Source organism: Prinia subflava, chromosome 12 (assembly GCF_021018805.1).
Source record: "Prinia subflava isolate CZ2003 ecotype Zambia chromosome 12, Cam_Psub_1.2, whole genome shotgun sequence".
Lineage (NCBI taxonomy): Eukaryota > Metazoa > Chordata > Aves > Passeriformes > Cisticolidae > Prinia > Prinia subflava.
In genome coordinates, this window is record NC_086258.1 from 19,677,230 (window position 1) to 19,701,359 (window position 24,130).

General features: G+C 48.3%; 3 protein-coding genes across 4 annotated transcripts; 2 read left to right on the forward strand and 1 right to left on the reverse strand.

Moving 5' to 3' along the window:
• Window positions 1-1,804: 1,804 nt before the first annotated feature.
• JPT1 (Jupiter microtubule associated homolog 1) lies at window positions 1,805-12,333 on the forward strand. Its single transcript, XM_063409333.1, has 5 exons — window positions 1,805-1,990; window positions 4,546-4,688; window positions 5,286-5,383; window positions 7,269-7,296; window positions 11,370-12,333. The coding sequence occupies exons 1-5, from the start codon at window positions 1,935-1,937 to the stop codon at window positions 11,516-11,518; spliced, it is 474 nt and encodes a 157-aa protein (XP_063265403.1). The 5' UTR covers window positions 1,805-1,934; the 3' UTR covers window positions 11,519-12,333.
• An 881-nt stretch (window positions 12,334-13,214) lies between these two features.
• On the forward strand, window positions 13,215-20,431 carry NT5C (5', 3'-nucleotidase, cytosolic). Its single transcript, XM_063409618.1, has 5 exons — window positions 13,215-13,449; window positions 18,818-18,918; window positions 19,003-19,063; window positions 19,824-19,938; window positions 20,018-20,431. Exons 1-5 carry the CDS (start codon window positions 13,261-13,263, stop codon window positions 20,158-20,160), a joined length of 609 nt encoding a protein of 202 aa, XP_063265688.1. The 5' UTR covers window positions 13,215-13,260; the 3' UTR covers window positions 20,161-20,431.
• Window positions 20,432-20,701: 270 nt separating this feature from the next.
• Window positions 20,702-23,049, reverse strand: ARMC7 (armadillo repeat containing 7). 2 transcript variants are annotated; one of them, XM_063409614.1, is made up of 3 exons: window positions 22,803-23,049; window positions 22,568-22,711; window positions 20,702-21,733 (listed from the first exon to the last, which is right to left on the reverse strand). In XM_063409614.1, the coding sequence occupies exons 1-3, from the start codon at window positions 23,032-23,034 to the stop codon at window positions 21,396-21,398; spliced, it is 714 nt and encodes a 237-aa protein (XP_063265684.1). In that variant the 5' UTR covers window positions 23,035-23,049; the 3' UTR covers window positions 20,702-21,395. The 2 variants fall into 2 exon arrangements, with proteins under 2 accessions (XP_063265684.1, XP_063265685.1); XM_063409615.1 differs by having other exon boundaries at window positions 22,787-22,992.
• Window positions 23,050-24,130: the final 1,081 nt, after the last annotated feature.

The following is a 24,130-nucleotide window of genomic DNA, read 5'->3' on the forward strand; positions in this document are numbered from 1 at the left end:
CAGCTGCTGAGAATTGTTCTAGTCAAATGTCATCATCCTGAGATGGATTGTAAGCTCAGTTTGTGTGGGCATCTTCATAAACCCCTTCACCTTGTAATGGATGGATGAATAATCAGAAAAGCAGCTTTTATTTAAGGGCCAGCCTGCAGCCAGGCCTGTGAGAGATCAGTGGGGCCCCTTGGAAACACTTAAGGTTTAGAATTCTAAGGCTCCGTGTGAAAACTGGCTTTGTCACAGGGAACGAGTTTTTCTTCATGTTGACTTTTAAAAGTGGCTCTGTGTGTGTCTTAGGGGTACAAATTAAAGAGTAAAATCCAGTGGGTTTGAATAAGAAGTATTTAGATAACAAAATACTTCTGCAAGTTCCTGAGAGAGCAGATGATTACCTGTGTGCAGGTAAGGTATCATTTGACTTCTTAATGCCCAAGCCTAAGGGATAATAGAATTAAAACAACTGTATCATGTTACTTAAAATTTCCCTTTAGTCTACCTCTAAAAAAAGTGCAACAGAGAATTCCCTGGGGATCTATATAGTGGCTGGAGCTTTTAAAAAAATTAAAAAACAGTTGTTTTTTAATTCATATGCTGGACAACTAACTAATGTAGAGGGATGTAACACAATAATTGTGTTCTCCAGACCAAAAAAACCCCACTTTTCTCTAGAAAGTGTTTTGGGGGTATTTAGAGCTGTTATTTGAGGAAGTTGGGAGCGGTGGCTGGAAAAGATGGGTTTTCTTTGCCCTTTCTCCCTCCTTTATGCAAGTTCTAATTGAAATAATATTGCTGATGCATACGTTTTGGAGTAAAAATTGTCACCAGGGAAGTATCTGTGTCTGTGGAAGCTGCAGGGAAGCCACAGTCACCAAACCAGAGGTGGGTGTGACAGATGGGGCAGCAGCCAACCCGTGGTGCTTTAAACTCTGTCCTGTGAGTTTTGTGCTGGTGCTCTAGGGCAATGCACCACCCAAAATGTGCGGCCTCCTGCTTTTGACAGCCACGCGAGCAGCATTGCTGGGCCTTGTACTCCAGCTACACTAGCCATGCTGGAACTCAATTTTCATGCAAGAATCCAAAATAATACACCAGCATTGTAAATTATTTTATTGTGCCATGGTTTTTGAGGTGATGGTGTTCCCCAGCAGGCCTGTGGCCCTGCAGGGCCTTGGCTGTGTCTCGGTCCTCGTCGGATCCAACCTCCAAAGCCACAACAGCCTTGTGCCAACACCTCCCACACCGCCATGGCCTCGGTGCGGTTCATCCCTGCACCTTGGAGCTGCTCCACGACACCTCTGAGGTACCTGCAGGGCTTGCACGGGCCGGGCACGGCAGTGATGTGAGGGAGCCAGGCCTTGCGCGGCCAAGGGGGTGCCAGGGGTGGGTTTGGTGGCGCGATGGCCGCGTTGGCGGTGTGTCCTGGGCGGTGTGTGGGGACAGGAGCCATGCGGGGGGCGCGCACCCGGCCATGGCGCGGTACAGCCTCCCTCACGGCCCGCTCCCTGCGGAGGGGCAGCGCCGCGGGGACTTTTGTCTGGCCTCAGGTGCGGTTGAGCCAATCACAGCTCGCCGGCGGTGAGTGACAGCTCTCCCGCCAATCATCAACAAGGGGCTCCACCGCCCACAGCCAATCACCGCAGAGCAGACGTAGTGCTTCACCAATGGGCTCTTAGCGGTGAGGCAAGGCGCCTCAGAATAGACAGAGAGGCGGGGCAAGCGGGAGAGTGGCAAGGTGCTGTCCAATAGGAGCTCGCGACTGCCTTTGAACCGCCCAATGAGGAGGCCGAAGGTGGGCAGGGCTTGCGGTGTATATAACTGGTGCGGCGGTGCGGGCGGCGGCCGCAGTTGTCACCGGTATCGGCGGTGTCCATCGGCAGGAGCCGCTCGGCCCCCGGGACCGTCGCTGTACAGAGCCCTTCCCTTAGTCCGGCCCCTCCGCCATGACCACCACGGCTACGTTCTCGGGCATGGACCCCAATGGCAGGAACAGCTCCAGGTGTGCGGGGGCTCGAGGGCCACTGGGACCCAGAGGGCGGTGGGTCTTGGGGTCCCGGGGAAGGCATGTCCGGAGCGGTGCTGGGGCGGGGGCTCCGGGCGGGGGCTCCGGCCGGCCCGGGGCTGTGGGTGTGCGGTTCCTCCCGGCCTCTCCCGGGCCGGTTGGCCGGAGCCGAGGGCGGCCGCACCCACCCGGATGGGCTGCGGGGACATCCCGGGGCCACGCCGTGCCCGGGGGAGGGAGGTGCGGGAGCTGCCGAGACCCGCCCGGGCCGCTCGGTGCGGCCCCGCCGCCGAACAAAGAAGGGAGGCGACTCCCCGCCTCGCCGCGCAGCCACGGCGCGGGGGCGGGGGGCACCGCGCCCCTCCGCCCGCCTGCCTTTCCCCCATCGCCGCGGCCCCCGCGCCCCTCGGCCCCGCGGAGCCGCCGCGGGTTGGGTGGGGTCGGGCGGGGCCGGGCGGGCTCCATTGTCTGCTGTGCCCGGCCCCCCCTGCGCGCCCCGTGCCGCGCTGCCCGGGCGCCCGTGGGTCCGAGAGTGCCGGGGCTCGGGGCCGAGGTCGCCCCTTCCCTGGGGCCGCAGCCCCGCTCCCGGGGGCACTCGGGGCTGGAAGGGGCAGGGGGGAAGCGGAGCCTGTCTGGAAACAAAGAAAACTTGGCAGGTTGGTCTGGAGGAGATGCACAGCGCTAGGTCGGGCACCCGCGGTCTCGGGAGTCACAGCTGGAGAGGATCGTGTCGTTTTCCACGCTATCGTGGCTTTTTTCTCTAAGGTTTTGGCCTGACAAAGCAGATGCTTCCTGTTCCCTTTTGCCTTTTCAGCATGCATTTTAAAGCGAATTTTTTTTTTTTTACAAAGCTTATTTCCAAACCTTTTATTAGAGCTCTTCCTGGAGCTGTGGATGGATTTTTCGGTGGACGTCACTGGGTATCAGGTGGAATTTTAACAGCATTTCATTGCTTGAAGTGTTAAATGTGGCTGTCATAAAGCAGGTTACAGCATTTCGAGGCTTCTAATAAAATTTGTCAGCCTTTACCTGAGGCTGGTAAAAGGGATTATTTCTTTTTAACAGTTTGAGTAATGGATACTTTTCCCCCTTCAGTTGCCTCTTCTGTTAATGTCATTAAGTTTGTCAGTGGAAACTGTTATGCCCTTAAGAGAGTACTGGTTTCACTGGTCTGGTAAAAAGAGAGGACCTAAGGTTTAGGAACAAGCCTCGCTTTGAACCTGTTCTTCAGATTAGTAATTGCAACAGCTATAACTACAAAAATAAACCTTCTATACATTTCCTCAGAGAAAAAAAGATAAAGGAGTCATTCAAGACCATTATACGACATCTTGATTCAGAAAGGAGACAAAACAAGTCATAATAAAACATACTCTCCAGTCTGCTGGGATCCTCCCGTTAGCAGCTGATCATCAGTAGTTCTTAGAAAAAGAAATTTGTTAGGGAAAGTATTTTTTCTGGTTATGTGACAGTAAATATCCATGTCACACACCTTTAGGAATTTCCCTTGCCCTTGGGGTGTTTGGGCTCTGTAGGCTGGAGAAGCGTTTTTGTGTTGCAGCTGGAATGTAGCAGGCATGAATTCTCCCAAGATGTGAATTGTACAATTGGACACACTCTTTGTGTTGAATTCCCAGGTTTGGAGCATTAAGAAGCTGGATACTGTTTCCTGTTCTAACTTTGATTTTTAAAATTATTTGTTAAGAAGAGGAAGTGTGCACCATCCTTAGTTTGTCCTGGTGTTCATTTTGGAGCACTGGAAATGTTGAAAGCCCAAGAAACCCCAGGTTCTGTTGGTGTCCTCACATCTCTCTGGGAGTTTTGGAAGTTCTCACACACAGTTTTGTTCTCCTTGCTTTTGTCTGGCTTCTCCAGCTAACCCAAGATCTCCTGCTTATGAAAATGAGATCAGGAGTTTATGTTTCAAGATTTATTTTGCTGCAGCTGTTCATTTAGGTTGGATTCTGCAGGCTGGAAAGCAGACAGCAATCAAGCTCTTGAAGTACTGAGCAGGCTTCTTTTGTGTCTAAGAGCAGATTGTTAGATTTAGGTTACATATCTGGAGCTTTGTACACGTGTCTCTCCTAATAATAGTCAACTCCAAGCTGTTTAATTTCACCTTTTACTTCTAGACCAGCAGCATGCTGCAGACTTGAGGGTGTTTTCCTGAGGAAACAAATCTAAATACAGGCTGCAGCCCCCAGCCATCAGTGGTGCAACCAGTCTTTTGGCTCAAACTTCAGTCTTTGCTCTGCAGCCAGTTTGAAGATTAATATTAACCTTCCCAGGGTACTCTTAAAAAAGCTGGAATTTGACATGCCCACATAGTTATTTTTATTTTTTATTTGGCTCAGACTGGTGGGAGCAGCCCTTGGTGTGATACTGGATGGAACAAGGGCACAAGAGGAGCGTGAGAGTATTTTATTTTTGTAAGTGCCACTGAAGAGCAGTGGAGATGCAGTGCCAGGGTGGAATTCTGGCAGGAGCTTACCTGGATAGCTGAAGTGATGTGCTGGGGCTGGCGCAGGGTGTGAAGGTGCCTCTCTCCACAGAGTGCTGCGTCCTCCCGGCGGCGGCTCCAACTTCTCCCTGGGCTTTGATGAGCCCCAAGAACAACCCGTGAGGAGGAACAAAATGGCATCCAGCATCTTTGGAACTCCTGAGGAGAACCCACCTTCCTGGGCTAAAGCATCAGGTGAGGCTCTAGGGCTTTGTTTCCACATCTGCTGACGGGTGTTGATTCATTTTGTGGCTCAGCCTAATGCTGCTGGTGACTGCTGTGGAAACCAGAGTTCCCTTCCCACTTGGTACTTTGGGGTTATAAATGATGTCTGCTTGCAGAGAATTGTGTATTTCTCATTAATTTCTTCCAGAAGGGTTTATGCAAGTGTTGGGCATGTTGCAAGCAGAGAATTGTATTTTGGATGGAATTTCTCCAAGTCAAGTCACACAAGTGGACTTGTGTCTTACTGTTTGGAGTAGCACTGACGGGTCTGAATTATTCAGGGGAATTTTAGCCTTGTGTTCTCACAGCTGGGTTTAAGCTTCCCTTTCTTCAGAGCACTGCCAGAAATGGGTGGCTTTGGGACCCCAACCTCCATCTGTTTAAATGACACCCTCATTGGATGGGGTGCTGCTGTAAGACAATAATTTGTGAGTTAGTATGTAAAGGACCAGGGCTCTAATTTCAAGGAAAAACCTCTCCCAAAGTACCCAAACCTGTGACTATTTGTGATCTGCTTTCACATTATGTTTCTCTTGCAACCTGATTAGAATCAATCTCTGCTTGTAGGGGCTAAGCCAGGTGAAACCAGAGACAGCTGTGAATCCTCTGGACCACAAAGAACAAACTCAACTGAGGCAAACTGTGGAGACTTTGTAGATCCCAAGGTCAGTACTTGACTACAAAGAGCCTGATAAAGGACAATTCACACTCTGTGTGGGATTGATTTATCACGCATGTTCACACAGTTGGAAGCATTGTAGGATTTGAATCCTTTCTCTCAAATTTGTTTTTTCCTGAAGGTTCCCCTTTTCATCTGATACTCTTCCAGTGTGCTGAGGAAGGAAGGGCTGGATTTTTCACAAGGACCACTTTGTAGAGCTCTCAACCCATCTCATTGCTGAGACAGTAATGAAGTGATGTGAAACCTAATTTCAGCTCTGTGTGTGATTGTGGGTTTAAACATCTCAGAGACAATACAGCAGACTCTGTGTGAGTCTTGACAAAGAACTTGGTTTCACATCCCAGCAGACTCTTACCTCTGTGGTGTCAATGCTTGTTTTCTTTTAATAATACCATCGGGTGTGTTATTTTCTGTATAAACTCTTCACCTAGTGGCAATATGGAGCAGGATTTGTAGCGCTAATGGTGTTAAGTAAAATTTGCTAGATGTGTAATTACATTTAATGGAAAAAACAGATTCTTTTGAGGCACAGTAAATTCAGTAAAAAAACAGTTATTTGTCTGAACTTGGATCCCTAGGAATGTAGGATAGCCTGTATTTGCATGAACAAAGTGGAAAAAAAATCTTGTTTAAAACTCTCAAGCCTTTGGTTTTCTGAAAAGGACTGGGTAGGTAAATAATTATCTCAAAAGTTGCAGCAGACACCTTGTATCTTAGGTTTTATTTTGGTAATTGGTATCAAGCACCACAACCCATTCTTGTTATTAATTGTAGCTTTAAGTCACAAAATTGTTCTTTGTTACAAAAAAAGTCTTGTTTCAGTTTAGCAAATATAAGTGAGTTTGTTTTCTGTGGTATATTTTTAGCTATAAATGTAACCATTTAGTCTAATTCTTTCTACTAAATTGTTTTAAATACTGTGGTTCTCAGCTTTGCAAACAGTTGCTTCTCATGTGGAACACTACTTTTTTCAGTAATTCAGCTGCAAACAGCTTGACACTTTAGGTGATACATTTGTGTCAGTTTCTGTGCTTTTTTAAAATCCCAATTTCTGCAGTTTCACTGTGTAATTAACAATGTTAAAGCTATGAAAGTTGATAAACCTGATGCCATTGAGGCTGCTGCTGGGAGACTCCCTTTCTTTGTGTCAAGCTGCAGCCTGTGAACAGATTCAGCATGTAAAGAACTGTTAATGTAGTGAGGGAAACTTCATCAGGAAAAAAAAGCTGATCTATGTTTCACAAATTTAAATAGTTATATAATAGTTAAGAAGTTAAATACCCTGGACAGAACAAATGCTCTTGTCCTTGCCAACAGATAAATGTTTGGTGTTGCAAAGAGTTGCTCAGTAGAAAGCAGAGGACACTCAACTCTTGCTTGTTGCTGTCAGTGTAATTTTTTTGCCCTTCCTGCTGGGCAGTGGGAATATTCTGGATCCTGTCAGTGCTGCTTGATTTGGGATGCTCTGTGCAATAAAGCACCTTATCCACCTCTGTCCTTCACTGTGGGAATAACAAATCTGCCATGTGTCATCACGGATTGCTCCATTCTAACAACTTTTAGAAGTATGTTAGGCAAATAACTGGTTAAATTATAAGTCAGTTTGTAAGAAATGGTGGTTTCAAAGCCACGATTTCAATCTGCAGAATTATGAGTGCAGAACCCACTGTGCCACTCTGGGTGGCACCTCTGTCCCTCAGAGCCCGTTGCTGCTCTGAAGGTGCCTCCCTGAGCTGTGGCTCAGCGTGGTGCCACACAGAGCAGTGTGCCCACTCACCATGGTCACACCCTGGAGGAGAATCCACTCCATGGAACAGGAAAATGCTTTGTGAAACATGAGATGTAACATGTTCCTCTCTCTTTTCTAGGGAGGAGATGTTGGTGGTGACATTTTTGGTGAGTAACTTCCTTGGACTCCTCTGGTAAAAGCCTGCTGCAGGTGGCTTTGCAGGAGAAGAGGATGTAGGATCTATAAATGGTCATTTATTAGGAGAGAGGCAGCCTGGGGTTGTCCCTGGAACCCATCAAATCAACAGTGACCAGCTGCTTCAGTGGAGTTTGGGCATGGAGGGAAATGGTGCTGTTGCTCATCAGGGTAAAAAGGAGAGCAGTCCTGTTGGTTTGTTTTGCCAGCAGCTGTTGGTGTCAAGATTTGCCTAAGTACCAGAAGGTAAGGTGGAGACTCTTGCAAACAGTTCAGTGATTGAAAGGCGACACTGCTGTTAAACTTGCTTGTAATTAAATAAGACAGTCAACACAAATGATTTTAGTTTAGCCGTTTTCTTCTTTCCCGTTGTCTTCCTGTACAGCAAACTCCACATTCACAGGAAGAATCAAACTCACCTTCTGCTTCTGGAAGTGTCTGCATTAACCAGCTCTTGACTTCCTGATGCTTTTTAAATGCTGATTTTTGCCAAGGAAGTTGATCTGCATACTGCAAATCTCCTGTAAACAGACATTTCCCCTTCAAGTGCTTTTTCTAGCTCTGAGGCTGGAAATGTCTCCTTTGCAAGATTCACTTTAGGAATAGCTGACTTCCTGATGACAGGAATGTGTGTGTTGACTGCTGCTTTCCAAGTGCTACTTTCAACACCTAAGAGTGGTGGGACATCCCTGGGGCCATTAGCACCTCCATGTCCTCAAAAGACACTGCTGGGAGGGGGGAGAGCTTTTCCAGAACATTTCCACTACCTCTGAGTGCTATCTGTGCTCAAAATAAGTGTTGCCTCTCTAGCAGGCTGCTTCTAATGCCACTGTACAGGCTCTAGGATTTCTTTCCCATGTCTGTCTGATCTTAATTAGCACTTGTAGGCATCTAGAGTTTAAGCATTGAGTAGGAGGATGTGGTTTGCTAATACAAGAAGGCTGCTCTAAGGGCTCTGCTGCTTTTCCTGTTGCTTGTTTAAACCAGCTCCCCACAGGGCAGAGGAGATCCCACAAACAGCAGGGAGGTGAGAAGGGCTGAGATGCCAGGAAACAGAAATAGGATTGCCTGGGATCAGGACAGCTGGCTGAAATTTGGAGTGCAAAATGGTATTCCTGACTTTTTAAAAAAGTTCAGATTTTCACAGGTGTTGTATTTGTCTTTTGGTTTTTTTTTCTGGCAAGTGACAGTGAAGGAAGTTCTTACTAAGGGTCAGGTGAATCTGTGCTGGGAGGTAGTTAAAAAGCAAGTGTTATGGAAGGTAACTGGGATTGTTTCCTGTTGTGGCCATGACTGAAAATTAAATTTTTAAAGGTGGCCAAGATGAAATTAAAATGGCAGTCAAAGGGTTGAATGTTAAACGTTCACTGATGGTTGTTAGGAAGGAGTAGAAATTAATGCCTCCTGGAAATGGTGTCTGGCAGATACCTGAACACCCTGATGGATTGTTGAAGGGATTCCAACCACTGATTGCTTCAGGTGTTGTAGCTCAGTGGAGCCCAGTCTTGCTGATCTGGCTGTCACTCCTCCCCTGGATTTCCCTGCTGTGGGGCAGACCTGGGCTGCTGGATATCCCACTGGTCCAGCTGTGACTTTGTACTGGCATTGTAGGGCTGTCTCTGGGTTTGGAAAGGAACAATGAACACCTCCAAGCTGACAAGTTCACAGCACAACCAGATTCTTAATAGCTTTCTGTAATTAAAAATGTTTATTCTTTTGAATGTAGAAATTATTTTCTATATGTAACTGATTATAAAACCCCAAGTATGTGTTAGGTGGGACATATATATTTATTAATCAAGCCTGTCTAGGGTAAAAAAACCCCATTTCTTCTGCAGCAGGGCTCTTATTTCCTCTTTGGGAGCTGTACTTTCTGTACATCAGAATCCCCAGTGGCTTGCAGTGCACTCAGCAGAGAGCTGTTCCAGGGATTAGACCCTTTCTGAGAAGGGAAGAGCTTTGATATTTTATCTGATCCTGTTGGTTTTACCACTTCACTCATCAGGTTGGCAAACTTACCTTGATTATGTGGTAGGTGCTAACGTGTAGCAGCTACACAAGGAGCTACAGAAACTTCCCCCAAAGCCTCCTGTCCTGGTAATTCTTGTTTCTTTTGTGATTCAGGGGCAGTGTGAGCTGAATGAATGTGAGCAGCTAAGGAGAATTAGGCAGTGCCCGATTGAGTGTCAGCAGTGCCTGAGTGTACATGACCACAGGAAGGGAGCCTGGATCCTGCACAGTGCTGGGACTGTCCCAGTGCCCAGGCAGGGACATTCAGCACTTGCTGAGTCAGCAGACACTGGGACACAGCAGCTATGGGAGCTTCAGGCTTAAAATGTGGTGTTAACTGCTTCTTTCAGCTGTGCTGGGGTACTGAGCACAGCAGAGAATCTCTGGTGGAGATTATTCCTGTTGTATGGGGACTGTGCTCAGATGCTGGAGTTCTTTGAGATTATTGTAAGTGTGGATACAGGGGGGACAAGTGGACACAAGTGAGGTTTTGGTGCTTCTGATAACATTTTGCATTGGAAAAAAATTAAACTGAGTTGACACAGGATGTGAGAAAAGCTGCTGGTGGTGGTAGGAAGAATAGGAGGCAAAGGGTAGGACTTAGTAATCACCTTTCAGGTTGGAAAAGTAAGTTATGGTAGGAGATGCTGTAGGTGGTTTTATTCAGTGCCTTCATCTGTGACCTGGAAAAGGTAATGAACAGTGAAGTCTCCACTTTTGTTGGTGATATTACCTCTTTCAAGTAGTCAAATTGTGCTGATGGTGGGAAAATCTCACTGCCAGAAGGACTTAGCTAAATGAGGTAGGCAGGTATAAAGGCAGGATAATCCCTGTGTAAGCAAGTGTAAAGTAATGAATCTAGGGGAGAAAACCCCCAAAATTAAATCATGGCAGCCTTGTGTTCAGCTCTGTGCTGCTCCCAGGATCTGCCTCAAGTCCTTCCCCTTGAAATTCTCTGAGGTGTTTGGAGGTGTCAGCAAAATAGTGAATGTCATCAGGGAGAGGATGGAAAATTACATCTGTAAACAATGGTAATACCCCATATCTTGAATTGTATACAGTCCCTGACCCCTGAAGAGCAGGGGGCTTGTAGTGGAGGTGACAGGGAAGGTGAAGGGGTGCAGTGGCTGCTCTGTGAGGGGACATTTGAGGGGACATTGAAGAGAAGGCTGGGGGAGAGAATTTGATCAAGATCCACTAAATCATGACGCTTAAGCTGAATGTGCAGCAGTTCTCTGAATTCTCCCAACCCAGCATTAGTGATCATGAGAGGGAACAAAGGGGTCTGTTGAAAACAGGTGAGGTTCATCCTCACCCCCAGTATCAAGGGCAGCTTGGTGCTGATTTGGGCTTTGGCTCAGAACTGGTCATGCTAATTTGTAAAAATGTGAGATGCTGATGTACTTGCCGTACTCAGTTGTCAACAATGCAGATACATTAGTTGTTTGCTCCAGTATCTAAAGTGCTTCCTGTGAAGAATTCCTTCTGGGCCCTGTCTTCACTTGTGTTGCTCAGAAGGATTTAAAAGAAACTCTCCAGGGAGTGTACAATCAGAGCCTCCCCGTGCATGGCTGTCCCCTGGTGTGTCCTGTGTGAAGCCTCAGAAGTGTGTCAGATCCTTTACCCTCCAGTTAGGAAATTGGGGGTGCAGTTTGAGCTCTTGGTGGTGCTGCTGTGACTCCCAGCACCTGCTCAGACCTGACTGACAATGCCAGAATCACAGTGCTGACTGATTATATGTGGAAGATTTAAGCCTAAGCTGCTTTCCATCCAAAAGAGTGAATTGCTGGTGTCCTCTAATAGCAATTGGGTGAATGTGGCACTTGCTGAAGGCCTGACTGAGCTGTGAGGCCTCAGATTTGATCTGAGAAACACTTCTGAGGGCTGAGTCTGCCCTGCCCGTGGGTGACAGCATTGTTGGAGCGTGTCTGTACCCCTGAACAAAACTGACAGGAGCTGAGCTTCCGTCTGAGCCAGCCAAACATCTGGCTCCCATCATCCACATCAAACACTTTAAAAGCTTCTTTTCTTCTAGAAAACACTGAGGCTGATGTAGAAGCTGCCCCAGGTCAGAGTGAAGAAAAGTCCCTGCCTGCTGCACCTGTTCCTAGCCCAGTAGCACCAGCACCTGCACCCTCCAGGAGAAATCCACCCGGTGGCAAGTCCAGCCTAGTGCTCGGTTAAACCTTTCCCTTCCTGACTGTTTTGAACTTGTGTCTGTTTTCTTTCCCCCATGCTTGTGATCTGCACAACTTGAGCCTGACTGTACATCTCAAATTTCTTTCATTAAAAAGAAGCACTTTATGTACTCCATCTTTTTTTGAAATCAAGGGTTTTTTTCCACTTCTGTCCTGTGTTTCCCCCAGATCTACTGGAAGTGACATGAGTGTTTTCTAGTGATAGACTTGAGGGAAAGCTTTATGAAGTATTGTAATGTAACTCAAAGGAGAGTAGCTTGGTTCTAAGTGTGCTTAGAGGGTTTTTGTACTGAGATTTTTTTTTTAGAACCCGTTAGCTTTACAAGGGTCTAGAATCCTGGTTAACCAGGCCAGCAAACAATCAGCAAGAGCAGTCCCTTCCTCCACATGTGGGATTTAGGGATCTAAAAGGCTTCATTGACTGCATGTGGTAAATGCCTTGAGCCCTGCTGTGCCATATAAATCATTAAGTGGTTAATGTACACCATGCTGCCTTTAAAAACAATCTTGATACGGGACTACTCTGACACAGGGTCTGTGCCAAATAGAGGGCTGATGACCAGAGCCACCCGGCCTAGTGCTGGGAAGGGGCTGATTCAGACTTTACTCAGTAAAGGTGGAGTGGATCATAGAAATAAGAATTACAGGGCATTTTTTTTTACAACTTGACTCAATGATGTGCATGATCATGCTGGTGCTTGACCATGAGGTGAAAAATCTCATCCTTTAAAGTGTGTGTTGTAATTTCACAAAGCTGGATTGTTGCTTAAAAGTAAATAATATAGAAATTTTGAAGCAGTGTTTCCTGTGTGGGTTTTATTTCACGGGTTTGGTTTTGCTTTGTTCTCAGTTGTCCCTGTCTCAGCCAACCTGCCCTGCTCTAACAGAGGAGAGTTCTTACACCTGGCTTGAGGTCACCATTTGCCATCTTCCCCTGAAGAGAGAATCTGACTTCTCTCTTCATTTTTGTCCTCTAGATGAGAGAAGTGTGGAATATGGCTTGATACATATAATCTGTTTTATCCAAAATACTGGGTTTTTTTGTGAACAAAACTGAGAAAAGTTTATTTTCCTCATTAAAAAGAAAAAATAAAGAGGACCCTAAAAAGGGAGGGGGTGGAATTGAGACCTGACCATGAAGTTCTCTGCTGTCCTGGAAGGGCTCTGCTGCCCGGGAAGCTACAGCAGAGGCTCTGAATGGAGCTGCTGTGTCTGCTGGTGCCTTTTCCAGCCTTCACCTGGAAAAACAAGTGCCTGAAAGCGCCCTGGCTTTCCAGCTCACTGCTGGAGAAGCCCTGCCCTGGGGTGCTGAACCTACCGAACTGGATCTGCTCTGACGCGCTCCTTTCCTCCGTCCGGGAGGCTTCCCTGCTGTGCACAATGCCCTGCGTAAAGAGCAAGGGGACTAACCCATAAATTAATATTTCCTTTGCAAGCCCATGCCCAGGGGAACTGGTTAATGCTCCGTGCTGGCTGCTGAGGCTCCACGGTGCTGCTTTCTCCTCGGGGCGGGGACACTGCGGGGTCCCGAGGGGTGACGGGGGCGGCTTTTGTGAGCCTTTGCTGTTCCTTAAAGCCCTCCTGTTCCCACGCGGAGTGGCCCTCCAGGCGCTCCGCCCCTTCATAAATATTCATAAAATTTATACATATTCATGACGGATATACATATGCATGATCGCGCTGGCCGGTGCCGAGCCGGGGGCGCTGCGGCCGCGTGTGCGGGCTCGGATGGCGAAGGGCGGCGCGGCGGGGCCGCTGCGGGTGCTGGTGGACATGGACGGGGTCCTGGCCGACTTCGAGGGCGCGGTGCTGCGGGGGTTCCGCGCCCGCTTCCCGGCGGAGCCGCGCGTGGAGCTGGCGGAGCGCAGGGGCTTCTCGGTGCGGGAGCAGTACCGCAGCGTGCGGGAGGACCTGGCGGTGAGTGCGGCTGGGGCGGCACAGTCCCCACAGCCCTCACAGCCCTCACCCCCCTCACAGCCCTCACACCCCACAGCCCTCACCCCCCTCACAGCCCTCACCCCCCTCACAGCCCTCACAGCCCTCACACCCCTCACAGCCCTCACCCCCCTCACAGCCCTCACAGCCCTCACAGCCCTCACACCCTCACCCCCCTCACAGCCCACACACCCCTCACAGCCCTCACAGCCCTCACACCCCACAGCCCTCACCCCCTCACAGCCCTCACACCGCTGGGGAACCGCGCCTTGGCCCCCGGGCTGCGCGAAGCTCAGCGTGGGACCGGCGTGTCTTAAAAACCCCTTCAATTACCTGCGGGTTTTTTGTCCATGTATACCTAGATGTAAGGAATATTCACGTAAACAATAAGTCGTGTTTGTTTATGTAAGATAATAAGCAAATTCCTGCCTACTCACTATATTTACAGGTTCCTAGTTCCAGGAACTTTTGGCCATCAATAGTCATCGATCAGAGCTCTGGCAGTTTGGAGCCTGTGGAAATGCTGACTGGATTCATACTCTGCCTATCAGCCAGTGGCAGGAGCCACAGTACAAGAGGGAAATGAAATTGTCATTTCTTAGCAGTAAAAAACTACCAGGCTCAGTACATGATCTTAAAATGAGCAATGAACTTCTCAGGGAAAGTGTTCAGCACAGCCTGGATCAGCCCCTGTTCCATTTCCTTACAGAGTCCTCGACTGTCCTGTTGTGACCAGAAGGAAGGGTGAAGTCTGGATTCACAGTATTTGTAATTTTGCCTTGCAAACCTCTGTGTTACTCATCCAGCCATTAGCAAACATTTAAAATGGCAGCGGTTTGCATGGGCAGAAAGTGTTCCACCAGCTTTCTCCGCTGTTCCTGATCTCTTATCTGCTGTGCACTCGGCTTGTCAGGGCATAGAGAGAATACAGATACAGGATTTTATTCTGTACAAACCCAGATAGAACATATGTAGTTCTTGTCCTGCTGTGGAGCTGTGTGAGCACGTGCAGAGTGCTCAGGGAGCTTTAAGTTATTATTCTGCTGCAAAGCAAGAGTGAGATCATGAGTAGGAAAAGAAGATGGTTCAGGGAAGGGTTTGATGGCAGAATTCCCACACACTCACATTGCTCTGTAAAGGGCTGGTTATCCTCCTGGAAGAAGTCACTGATTATTAATACACAAATTAAGGCTGCATGAAACACAAAATTACAAATACTGTGAATCCAGACTTTCACCCTTCCTTCTGGTCACCACTAGACAGTCGAGGACTCTGTAAGGAAATGGAACAGGGGCTGACCCAGGCTGTGCCGAACACTTTCCCTGAGAAGTTCATTGCTCATTAAGATCCTGTACTGGGCCTGGGTTTTTTTTACTGCTAAGAAATGACAATTCACAGTCATTTCACTCCTGTTCCATAGTGAGGTAAAGGCTCCTGCATCAGAATAAGGGACAGGAGTCCCTGGATCCAGTCAGCATTTCCACAGGCTCCAAGTTCTGATCGATGACTGTTGATGGTCAAATGTTCCTGGAAGCAGAAACCTATAAATATAGTCAATAGACATAAATTTGGCTATTACATTGCATAAACAAACATGATTTTTTGCTTAAATGAGTATTCCTTAAACTAATCTCATGGACAAAAAAAAAAAAATCCCAAACAACTATTTGCCAGTAATTCAAGGGGTCATGACTTTCTATTTTTTCTTTTTTGGAAGGTCTACAATGTGATCTATCTGAAAATTGCCCTTTGTTTTATTTCTGGAATCCTCATTCCCTAATTTGGTTCATGCTCATCCTGTTCCTCCCCAGACCTTAGGTGTGGCAATGAAATAACCAGATAACTGGTTTGGATCCCACACACACCAGCAATGGTAGAAAGCTCTTATCTTGCTGTTCTAGCCTGACTTCCTTAGGAAATTAGCTTTATGGAGCTGTGCTGTGTGTCTGTCTCCTTCAGTAATCCCTGGAGCTTTGGGCTGGTTTAGGTATGTTTGGTAGAACAATAAGGTTATAGTTTTAAAGATTTGAGGCTCCTTTGGGTTTTGTGTAAATACCATACATTGGTTTAAAACACAGAGCCTATGTTTGTTCTGCTATGGCTCAGCAGAGTGTCTGGGACAGGAGAATCCCTGTGGAAAATCTGTCTTTGGCTCCAGCTGCAGGGAAAGCTTTGGCAGGAACCAGCAGCCCACACAGGGCAGTTTGTGGGGCCAGGTGTCCATTCAGGGAAACTGAGCCTGCAGTTTGTCAGTACTGAAAGGAGGGGTCAGCTGGACACCAGGGGTGGCAGCTGGACACCAAGGGCATCAGCTGGACACCAGGGGGGCACCTGGACACCAGGGGGGCAGCTGGACACCAGGGGTGAGCTGGACACCAGGGGTGAGCTGGACACCAGGGGGGTCAGCTGGACACCAGGGGGTGAGCTGGACACCAGGGGATCAGCTGGACACCAGGGGGGTCAGCTGGACACCAGGGGTGAGCTGGACACCAGGGGATCAGCTGGACACCAGGGGATCAGCTGGACACCGGGAGTCAGCTGGACACCCAAGGGGGCAGCTGGACACCAGGGGATCAGCTGGACACCAGGGGATCAACTGGACACCAGGGGCATCAGCTGGACACCCAAGGGGGCAGCTGGACACCAGGGATGAGCTGGACACCAGGGGGTCAGCTGGACACCAGGGATGAGCTGGACACCAGAGGGTCAGCTGGACACCAGGGTGACACCAAGCTCACAGTGTTGGCTGTGTCTGTCCATAAACCTCCAGGGTGGGGATATTCTTGTGGCAGGGCCTGGGAAGGACTGTGGTGATGATTTATGCATCACCTCTTCCTGAGTGGTGTTCATACTTCGTTTGTGCTGAGCAGCTGCCCCTTGAAACTTGAGCCATTACTTCATTTTAATTTCTGTTTTGATTGCAGGTTGATCATTAATTTCACACTGTAATCCATTTTATTTAGAAGGACTTCTAATCCATTTTATTTTGTTGAAGATTTTTTTTCACTGCACTTGCCTACCTGCCCTCCTCTGTGTGTGGCCATTTTGCTGGTGGGGATTTATCCCCATATTTCCTGGCCCCAGGCAGTTTCAAGAAAGGGATTCAACATCCCCACCAGTGGTAAAATTTCTAGAATTATTTTTAAGTCCTGCAAATGGGAAAGCAGAGGGACAGATGTAGTCCCTCCAGTTTTGTATCCAAACTGTTATCTTACTAATGGAAGTTAAAAGGAAACGTGCAGCATTGGTGGCATGAACACGAGGAAAGAAAATGGTTTTACTTTCTTTTTCTAGTCACTTTTTTTATGAGAGGAAATGGCTTTTGGTTCCAAGAGTCATCAAATCAAATTTCTTTCTCCAACAAAGCCAGACTTTTTTTGTGACGTGGTGGAAACTTGCCAGTTTCTGTTGTCTTGCTGTAGGATAAAAGAGCTTTCAGACAAGAGCCCCAAGTCTGTAATTCAATCTCCTTGGGAAGAGCTCCAGGGAATTATTGCTGGGATCAGGGAGGCTTTGCATGGAAACAGAGATCCGGGCAGATTTGATTGCCACGTCTGAACCTAGACAGGCTCCTTAACCTCTTCTGATTGGCATGTGAAATCAGGCAGTGCTTCAACTTTCTGGCTGTTGATTTATGAGTATTTATAGGTGGTGATAACTGAGTGAGCTTCAGGATCTGGGAGTCTGGTTTAATGCTGACTCTACCTCACTGCTGTTTAATTGAAATGGGTTTTTGTTGATGTACCACTGGTGATACAGAGCAAGGACATCTTCAGCTGGACTCTTCTAAGCAAAGGCTGCAGCTTGCCTTTAAAGAATACTAAACAAGAATTAAGTTTTCCAAACTGTTCAGTGGCTTGGGAATGTATGACTTTAATGCTTGTGGAAAAATGCTGCTTTGGCAACTCTGAAGTTCACTATGTTAACCCAAGGAATTAAGATTTGTGTGTCTCAAGTTGAAGATATACTGGAAGCTTAACCTCTCTATCTGAAGGTGAAACTCAGGCCTGGAAGGGGCCTCAGCCCTCGGTGCTGCTGTGGGTCCTTTGCCATGATGGGATGTGGGATAAGGGAGGGGAAAACCCATCAGCTGTGACCTGCTGTGAAACGCTCAATACAGGCCACTGAACAGTCACCAGGGAGCAGTTCTTAAAATTAACTAACCAGAGCTGGATTCAAACCAGTAAATTTCCTAATAATAAAAGGCGTGAAAATGCCTTACCAGTGAATTAAGAAGAAAAAGGACTGGAAGGACAGTCCTATCTGGAAATTGCCATGGAAATATTGCTCTTCTTTTCAGAGATTAAAGATGCCACTGTAGTGCATCATATTTTAAATTAAATACCTTTTATTTAATTTATTTATTTTTGGCTACATTAGCCTGGGATAACATTGCTCCTCCAGTAATCTTGTTTCTTTCCTATTTATACTCACTTTAAAATGATTCTACCTTTAGAGCTAATCTCATTCACCACTTGTTTATCATTAATTTCCTCTCTGATTCATGTGGCATCCCACCTGCCTGTATGGAAGGTGGGTTTACACCGAGAGCAGGTGCAGACACAAAAGGCATAATTTTTAATTCTAGTGTCCCACAGCACCCTCAAACCCAGCCCTGATGGGGCTCACGGGATGCACAGGTCACCTCACAGAACCAAAAGCCCTTGGGGAAGCACAGGGATCATCTCTGAACTTCCTGCTGCAGTTTCAGACTCTTTGGAGCAGACTTTGCCCATCACCTCCGGGGAGCAGCTCCATCCAGGCTGGAGCCAAGGCCGCCTGCTCCTTCAACAATATTTTAAATGGTGATTGAAAATCAAAAAGCAGCAAAGATCTGGAGCTTTCCCAGTGCTTTCATCCTCATCCTTCCCTCTTGCTGAAGGGATTCCCCCCAGGTGTGGCTGTGCTGGCCTGGCCATGGGCATGGTCAGTGCTGTACCCTCTTTGAAGGAAAAGGAGGCTGGTGGGCAGTGCCTGTGTCTGCCCACCCACCCCTGGTGAATTCCTGAGCCCTCAGCTAATCTCAGCCAAATGTGACAGAGGAGAAGTCTCCAACCTGCTGGGAAGGGGTGGGCTGGGAGCTCTGCCTCCCTCAGCCCCCCTGAGACTCCAGTGGGTCAGGGCTGGTTGTGGGAGCAAAGCCAGGCCAGGGTCAGCTCTGCCTCCTCATGAGCCACCAGAAAGTGACTTCTCCTTCTTGTGTGCCCAAGCTGGACCCTTTCCTAGAACCCAAAGGTGAGAAATTTTATAATTCACTCCTGGGGAGAAGCACCAGGCTGTTACACAGGGGGTGACTGCAGAGTGCTGTGACAGAGCACAGCCACTGCTCATTGTCCTCTGTCTCCTGCAGGCCAAGGTAGCCAGTGTCTATGAGTCACCTGGCTTCTTCCTAGACTTGGATCCAGTTCCAGGAGCCCTGGAAGCTGTGCAGGAGATGCTCCACATGCAGGAGTAAGAACACTTTGCACTCTGCAGCCCTTTTCCAGGACCTAACACACTTTCCCCTGACTGCTAACAAAAGCTGTTTCTTTTCAGCACTGAAGTCTTCATTTGCACGAGTCCTCTCCGGAAATATGAGCACTGCGTCGTGGAGAAGGTGGGAGAGAATTGTTTTTACTGTGTTTAATGTTGCTTTTTCAAGGTCTTGCTGTTTCATACTACCCAAGTTGGAGCTACTCCTTCCTAAAGACAGTAGCTGCCCCAGCTGCCAGGCTTCCCTCAATCCCTGTCTGAGGGACAGCTTCCCACACACCGAGCAGTGACTCAGGACAGGGAATCTCCAAGTGCCACATGGTGCCAGAATTACTGTGGAGCATGTGAGCCCTGGGCTCTTGGAGCTGGGCTGGGACCAGCTGTGTCAGCAGGTGACAGCAAAGGAGCTGTTGGAGTGTGGCCCACAGGGGTGGGGTGTTCCCAGGGATTCCACTCTGGAGAACCACCAACCAACAAAACCGACTTCAGTCTAAATCTGGAACCTGAGATGTCCCAGAAGAGGTTAGTGCTGTGTTGAGGAGGTTGTGGTATTGGAATAGATCCTTTTTGCCCCTGGCACGAGAATGGAGGGGGGACTTTGGTCACTGGAATGACTTAGATGGGTACAGCCCACGTGCTCTGGGCAAGCAGCCAGTGCTTCTCACACTCAACTGTTTGGCACAGCCAGGGCAGTGCTGAGTGAAGGCTGTCACACAAACACGTTTAATCAGCATCCTGGGCTGCAGCCAGCCTCCATGTGGAGATTCCTAGGCACTGCTGAGGGTTTACAGGGGGAAGAAATTTCTCTGTTAGGGCTGGTCTGACATGAGTGATCTGCAAACTGAGAGCACAGCGGGATTTTCTGCTCTTCCTTGTCTCTGCAGTATAAGTGGGTAGAGAAACACTTGGGACCCGAGTTTGTGGAGCGGATTATTCTGACCCGAGACAAGACCATGGTGGCTGCTGACCTGCTGTTTGATGACAAGGACACCATCCAAGGTTTGAACAGCATTCCCAAGGCTGGCTGCTGCCTGGGGAGCCACCCCCCACTGATTGCAGCTTTCCCCCCTCCCCGCAGGCGCGGAGCCGAACCCGAGCTGGGAGCACATCCTGTTCACCTGCTGCCACAACAGGCACGTCCAGCTGCCGGCCCCGCGCCGCCGCCTGCGCTCCTGGGCCGATGACTGGAGGGCCATCCTGGAAAGCAAGCGCAGGCACTAGTGCAGGAGGAGGATGCTGTGCTCTTCCCACTGCCAGGGAGCAACCAGCGCATCCCCTGCCATGGCCAGGAGGCACTGTCACTGCGGGGATCAGCCACAGGGAGAAATGAGCTGCTCTGTCACACACAGAGCTCTGGCTTTCTGGAAGATTGCTCTGCACTCAGTTTATCTCTGTAGTGTTTTGGATGTTTGCTGTTGGAGAAGAGAAACTATAAACTACAAGCAGCTGCAGTTGGAATTTTCTGTGTTTAACCTCACTCTTGTTTGGTTTGTGCTGTCTGAGGGCAGAGGGGAGGGAAAAAGAGGAAGGCTCTTGAACATGAGCAGATCCAATGTAGGTGTCTGCCAGGAAGCACTGGCTCAACAGTCAAACCTTTTAAAATTTAGGTATTTAGGCACCCTGGCTATTGGGTTTTCTCTTGCCTCATGGCTGATAATGAAAATACTAGGCTGGCGTCCATTTCTTGGCCCATGTGCTTGAGTAAGAGTAGGCAAAGGCTGCAAGTGCAGGTAGAAATATTCATGAGCTCACACAGAACTGATTACACAGCATTTAAGTTAATGTTTTATTAACAGAAGCTTTTACAAGACAGTTGTTCTCATGTGCCAGACTGCCATGAGCCTGCTTTTTTTTTTTCCCTTTACTTTTCTCACCAGTGGCAATGCAAGACAAACTTACCACTTCCTCATTTGTAGGGTAGCTACAGCCTGCCCTGTGCAGTGATTCCCTAGCTGGCTGCCTGTGCCAGGATTAGAGGATGGCATAACTAGGGCCACAGGGATGGAGAGATTGTGAACTGCCAGGGCAGGGAAACTCCCTTCTCTGCAGGAGGAATAAATTTCTGTGACAATTCAGTGACTTGACACTTAGTGTCACTTGTCAGGGACACTGAAGGGGAGAGGTGCAGCACAACTAGCCAGTAACTGGGGTGGATATAATTTCACCCAATAACCCAAGCAGAACACCCCTCATTGCTGGGAAGGGTTATTCGTGCAAGCTGGGTGCTGAGCTGCACTTGGCAAACTACTTTCCAATGCGCAGCCATGACCTGCTTTATTTTAAATATTTGCTTGCAGGCTTAGCTGTGTGCTTGGCCCAGCTGCCATGTTAGTGCTGTTCCATCCTGTTTGTTAACACCAGCACTCGTGGGACCAACTCCCCTCTTTATAAGGCTGCTCTTGACCTGCTGAGCAGAAAGTGAGAACAGCGGGAGGTTCCCCTCTCCACAGCCCCGCTCAGTCCTTGGGCAGAGGAATCCCCACTGCCGTGTGCTCGCTGAGGTTCCTGGCCTCCTCCACCTGCGCAGGGCTGCAGTAATCCTGCAGGAAGATGCATGCCAGGTTGCTGAGGCGCGTGTTGGCTGAGAGCGAGAAGCGCAGCATGCACTCCACCACGGGCAGCGCCGTGGTCTGCGCGCGCGACCGCGGCGTCGTCAGGAACATCAGCGTGGTCACGGCCGACACCACGGTCTCCTCGTTGGAGCTGGACAGGCAGTTGATGATGGGCTCCACCCCGTTGGCCTCCAGGATGTACTCTTTGTTTGTTTTATCCAAGCACAGGTTGCAAAGACCACCTGGAACAGCAAGAGAAAAGTGTCTGAGGTATGCGAATTCACTGCTCATCCTATTTCTGACATCCAGATCTTCTGTATGGATGGAAAATTCTTAACGGTTCCCTAGGCCATGTTTTTTTGATTCTTTCCAACGATTTTCCACCAGCACACTCCTCCTGTGTATCATTAGAGGGCACTGTTACTGCTGTACATAACTGCTTCCACAGAATGATTCCAGGAATGCTCACTCATCCCTCATGGAAGACACGAGCCAGCAGTTTATTGCAGGTGCTACAGAATGGAGGTAATAGAGTTAGTAGCTAAGAAGCACAGAATGTTTGAAACTTTGGGATGCAGCCACAAACCTTAAAAATCAAATACCCTTAGTATCATCTCACAGAACTACTCACGGCACCTGGCCCCTTAGCTTATACTCAGGCCATGAAAAATCGCAGTAAGGCAGTTCTTCAAAAGATTTATGAAAAAGTGTCAAGTATTCTAGAAGATCAGTTGCCAATAGCAGAATGGTTACATGGATCTGTACAATGCACCTGGCAAAATCTATGTATTAACGACTGCTTCTCTACGGGAGAGATTTCAGTAAAAAGTTACTCAGGTAGTGTTTGGGGAAAAAAAATTCTTTCCAGATAGTGTCTTCATTAAGCTCTCTAAGGACATGGAAGGTCATGTCCTCTGACTTCTCTCCCATTCTGCACTAAGTGAGGCTTTATCAGCACAGTGTGGGGTTATTTTTGGAGCCCTGCGTGAATTTGGTGCGGATTAAGGACCAAACCGAGCGCGGGCCCGGTGTCCCCTGCCCAGGCGACAGCTGAGGGTGCTCGGGGCAGCCCTTACCCATGGCAAACTCCACGAGGCTCTCGTTGTCCTCGGTGAGCATATCGAGGAACAGATCCAGCACCTGGAGCTGCCGGAGATACTCGTAGTTGCTGGGATCGTAGGCGAAGTTGGCCAGGTTCGCCAGCACCTGCTCCTTGGCCTCTGCAAGGGAAAAGGGTCGGCTGTGTGAGGAAACACCGGACACGGAGCGGGCGAGCGAGCAGCGGCGTTAGTTACCTGTGCTGTCCGTCACCTGGAACTCGGTGACGAGCGCCTGCAGGTACTCCAGCCGACCCAGTTCCATCACTGGACGCCGCAGCGGGCCGCCCGTTCCCCCGGGCAGCGCCGGCTGAGGCGCCGGGTGTGCCGAGGAGCGGGGCGGAACTCGCCGCCTCCGAGCAGCGGGAAAAGCCCGCCCGCCGCCATTTTGTGGGCGGAACTGCGCGGCGCCGTCTCCCCTCAGGCGGGGCGGGAGCGGCCGCCATTTTGTGGGCGGTGGGCGGGTCCGCTGCTCTCAGGAGGAGGGGTGGTGGCTGCTTCTGGTCTCTCTCTCTAAATATATGTAATTACATATTTTATATATAATTATATTAAAATGTATTCAATACATAAAATAAATAAAATAAATGAGCCTGTGTCGAGGTACTTGGCTGTCTCATTATATGGCGAAGCTTTGCTGTTTAAATGCTTTGTTCTGCAAAGCAACTGAGCTTTCCCCACTGATTACTTACTTAACGAATTTTCACCTCTATATGTTTTGCTGCTCCATCCTAGTGCTGCTGTCATTGCGGTAGTGCTGCTCCTGGATCAATGCCAGTTTAAATAACGGGATTGTTCATGAAGCTAGGGAGAAAAGGTAGAAACAGCACAATACATGCCCAGTGAGGTAGATTACCTGGGGAAAAAATGAAACAAAGCCAAGGAGTGAATTAACAGCAGGTGATTCCACCTCGGTTGTACAATGGTTTGGGCACAGAGTGGAGCAATTCCCTTGCCTTGAACTAACACAGCTTAGTGAAACCACTGCAATTTTACGTGCGGCAAGAGGGCTCAATTATGGTTTATGTCATGTAAATATACAAGGTAAAGGTTAATAAAGATCATAAACTGCGGGAGGGGACTGCAGAAATTTGTACTGCTTTTATTGAAGCAATTACATGCATGGATGTTCTTCTGTGGATAAGGCAAGGAACAGGCCGTGAGAACATACTGTCTTTTGTGTTATCTCAAATACAATTGATTTTCATATCAAGCAAATTAGTCATGGACTGATCCACATGGCACCAGTGACAAGAGTAGCGGGCTGATAACCCACACAGCTGGGGGCACTAAAATACCTGCCCATGACTACATTAAATAGAAGGATGAGCAAAGAAGGTTCACTGAATGCAGTAATGCTAAATACTTTAACATTGTAATGGTATGGGAAGACACAGAACATGAAAAGGAAGATATTTATTTTTACCTAGAATAAAAGTTTAAGCCATGCTAAGTGCCAGCAAGTTCAGCTCTTAGCATGATTATCAACTGAAGTCAGTATGTATTTATCTATAAGTCTAAATATATACCTGTATTTTTAGC

What these genes read in the sequence shown, in the direction of transcription:
- ARMC7 (XM_063409614.1), bottom strand. Translation starts at nt 23,034, where the DNA reads ATGGCGGCCGCTCCCGCCCCGCCTGAGGGGAGACGGCGCCGCGCAGTT. An exon ending in CGCTCGTCACCGAGTTCCAG is followed by an intron (nt 22,712 to 22,802) that starts GTGACGGACAGC and finishes TTTCCCTTGCAG; the next exon opens with AGGCCAAGGAGCAGGTGCTG. An exon ending in CCTCGTGGAGTTTGCCATGG is followed by an intron (nt 21,734 to 22,567) that starts GTAAGGGCTGCC and finishes TTGCTGTTCCAG; the next exon opens with GTGGTCTTTGCAACCTGTGC.
- NT5C (XM_063409618.1), top strand. Translation starts at nt 13,261, where the DNA reads ATGGCGAAGGGCGGCGCGGCGGGGCCGCTGCGGGTGCTGGTGGACATG. An exon ending in GAGATGCTCCACATGCAGGA is followed by an intron (nt 18,919 to 19,002) that starts GTAAGAACACTT and finishes GTTTCTTTTCAG; the next exon opens with CACTGAAGTCTTCATTTGCA. An exon ending in AGCACTGCGTCGTGGAGAAG is followed by an intron (nt 19,064 to 19,823) that starts GTGGGAGAGAAT and finishes TTGTCTCTGCAG; the next exon opens with TATAAGTGGGTAGAGAAACA.
- JPT1 (XM_063409333.1), top strand. Translation starts at nt 1,935, where the DNA reads ATGACCACCACGGCTACGTTCTCGGGCATGGACCCCAATGGCAGGAAC. An exon ending in TTCCTGGGCTAAAGCATCAG is followed by an intron (nt 4,689 to 5,285) that starts GTGAGGCTCTAG and finishes CTCTGCTTGTAG; the next exon opens with GGGCTAAGCCAGGTGAAACC. An exon ending in TGTTGGTGGTGACATTTTTG is followed by an intron (nt 7,297 to 11,369) that starts GTGAGTAACTTC and finishes CTTTTCTTCTAG; the next exon opens with AAAACACTGAGGCTGATGTA.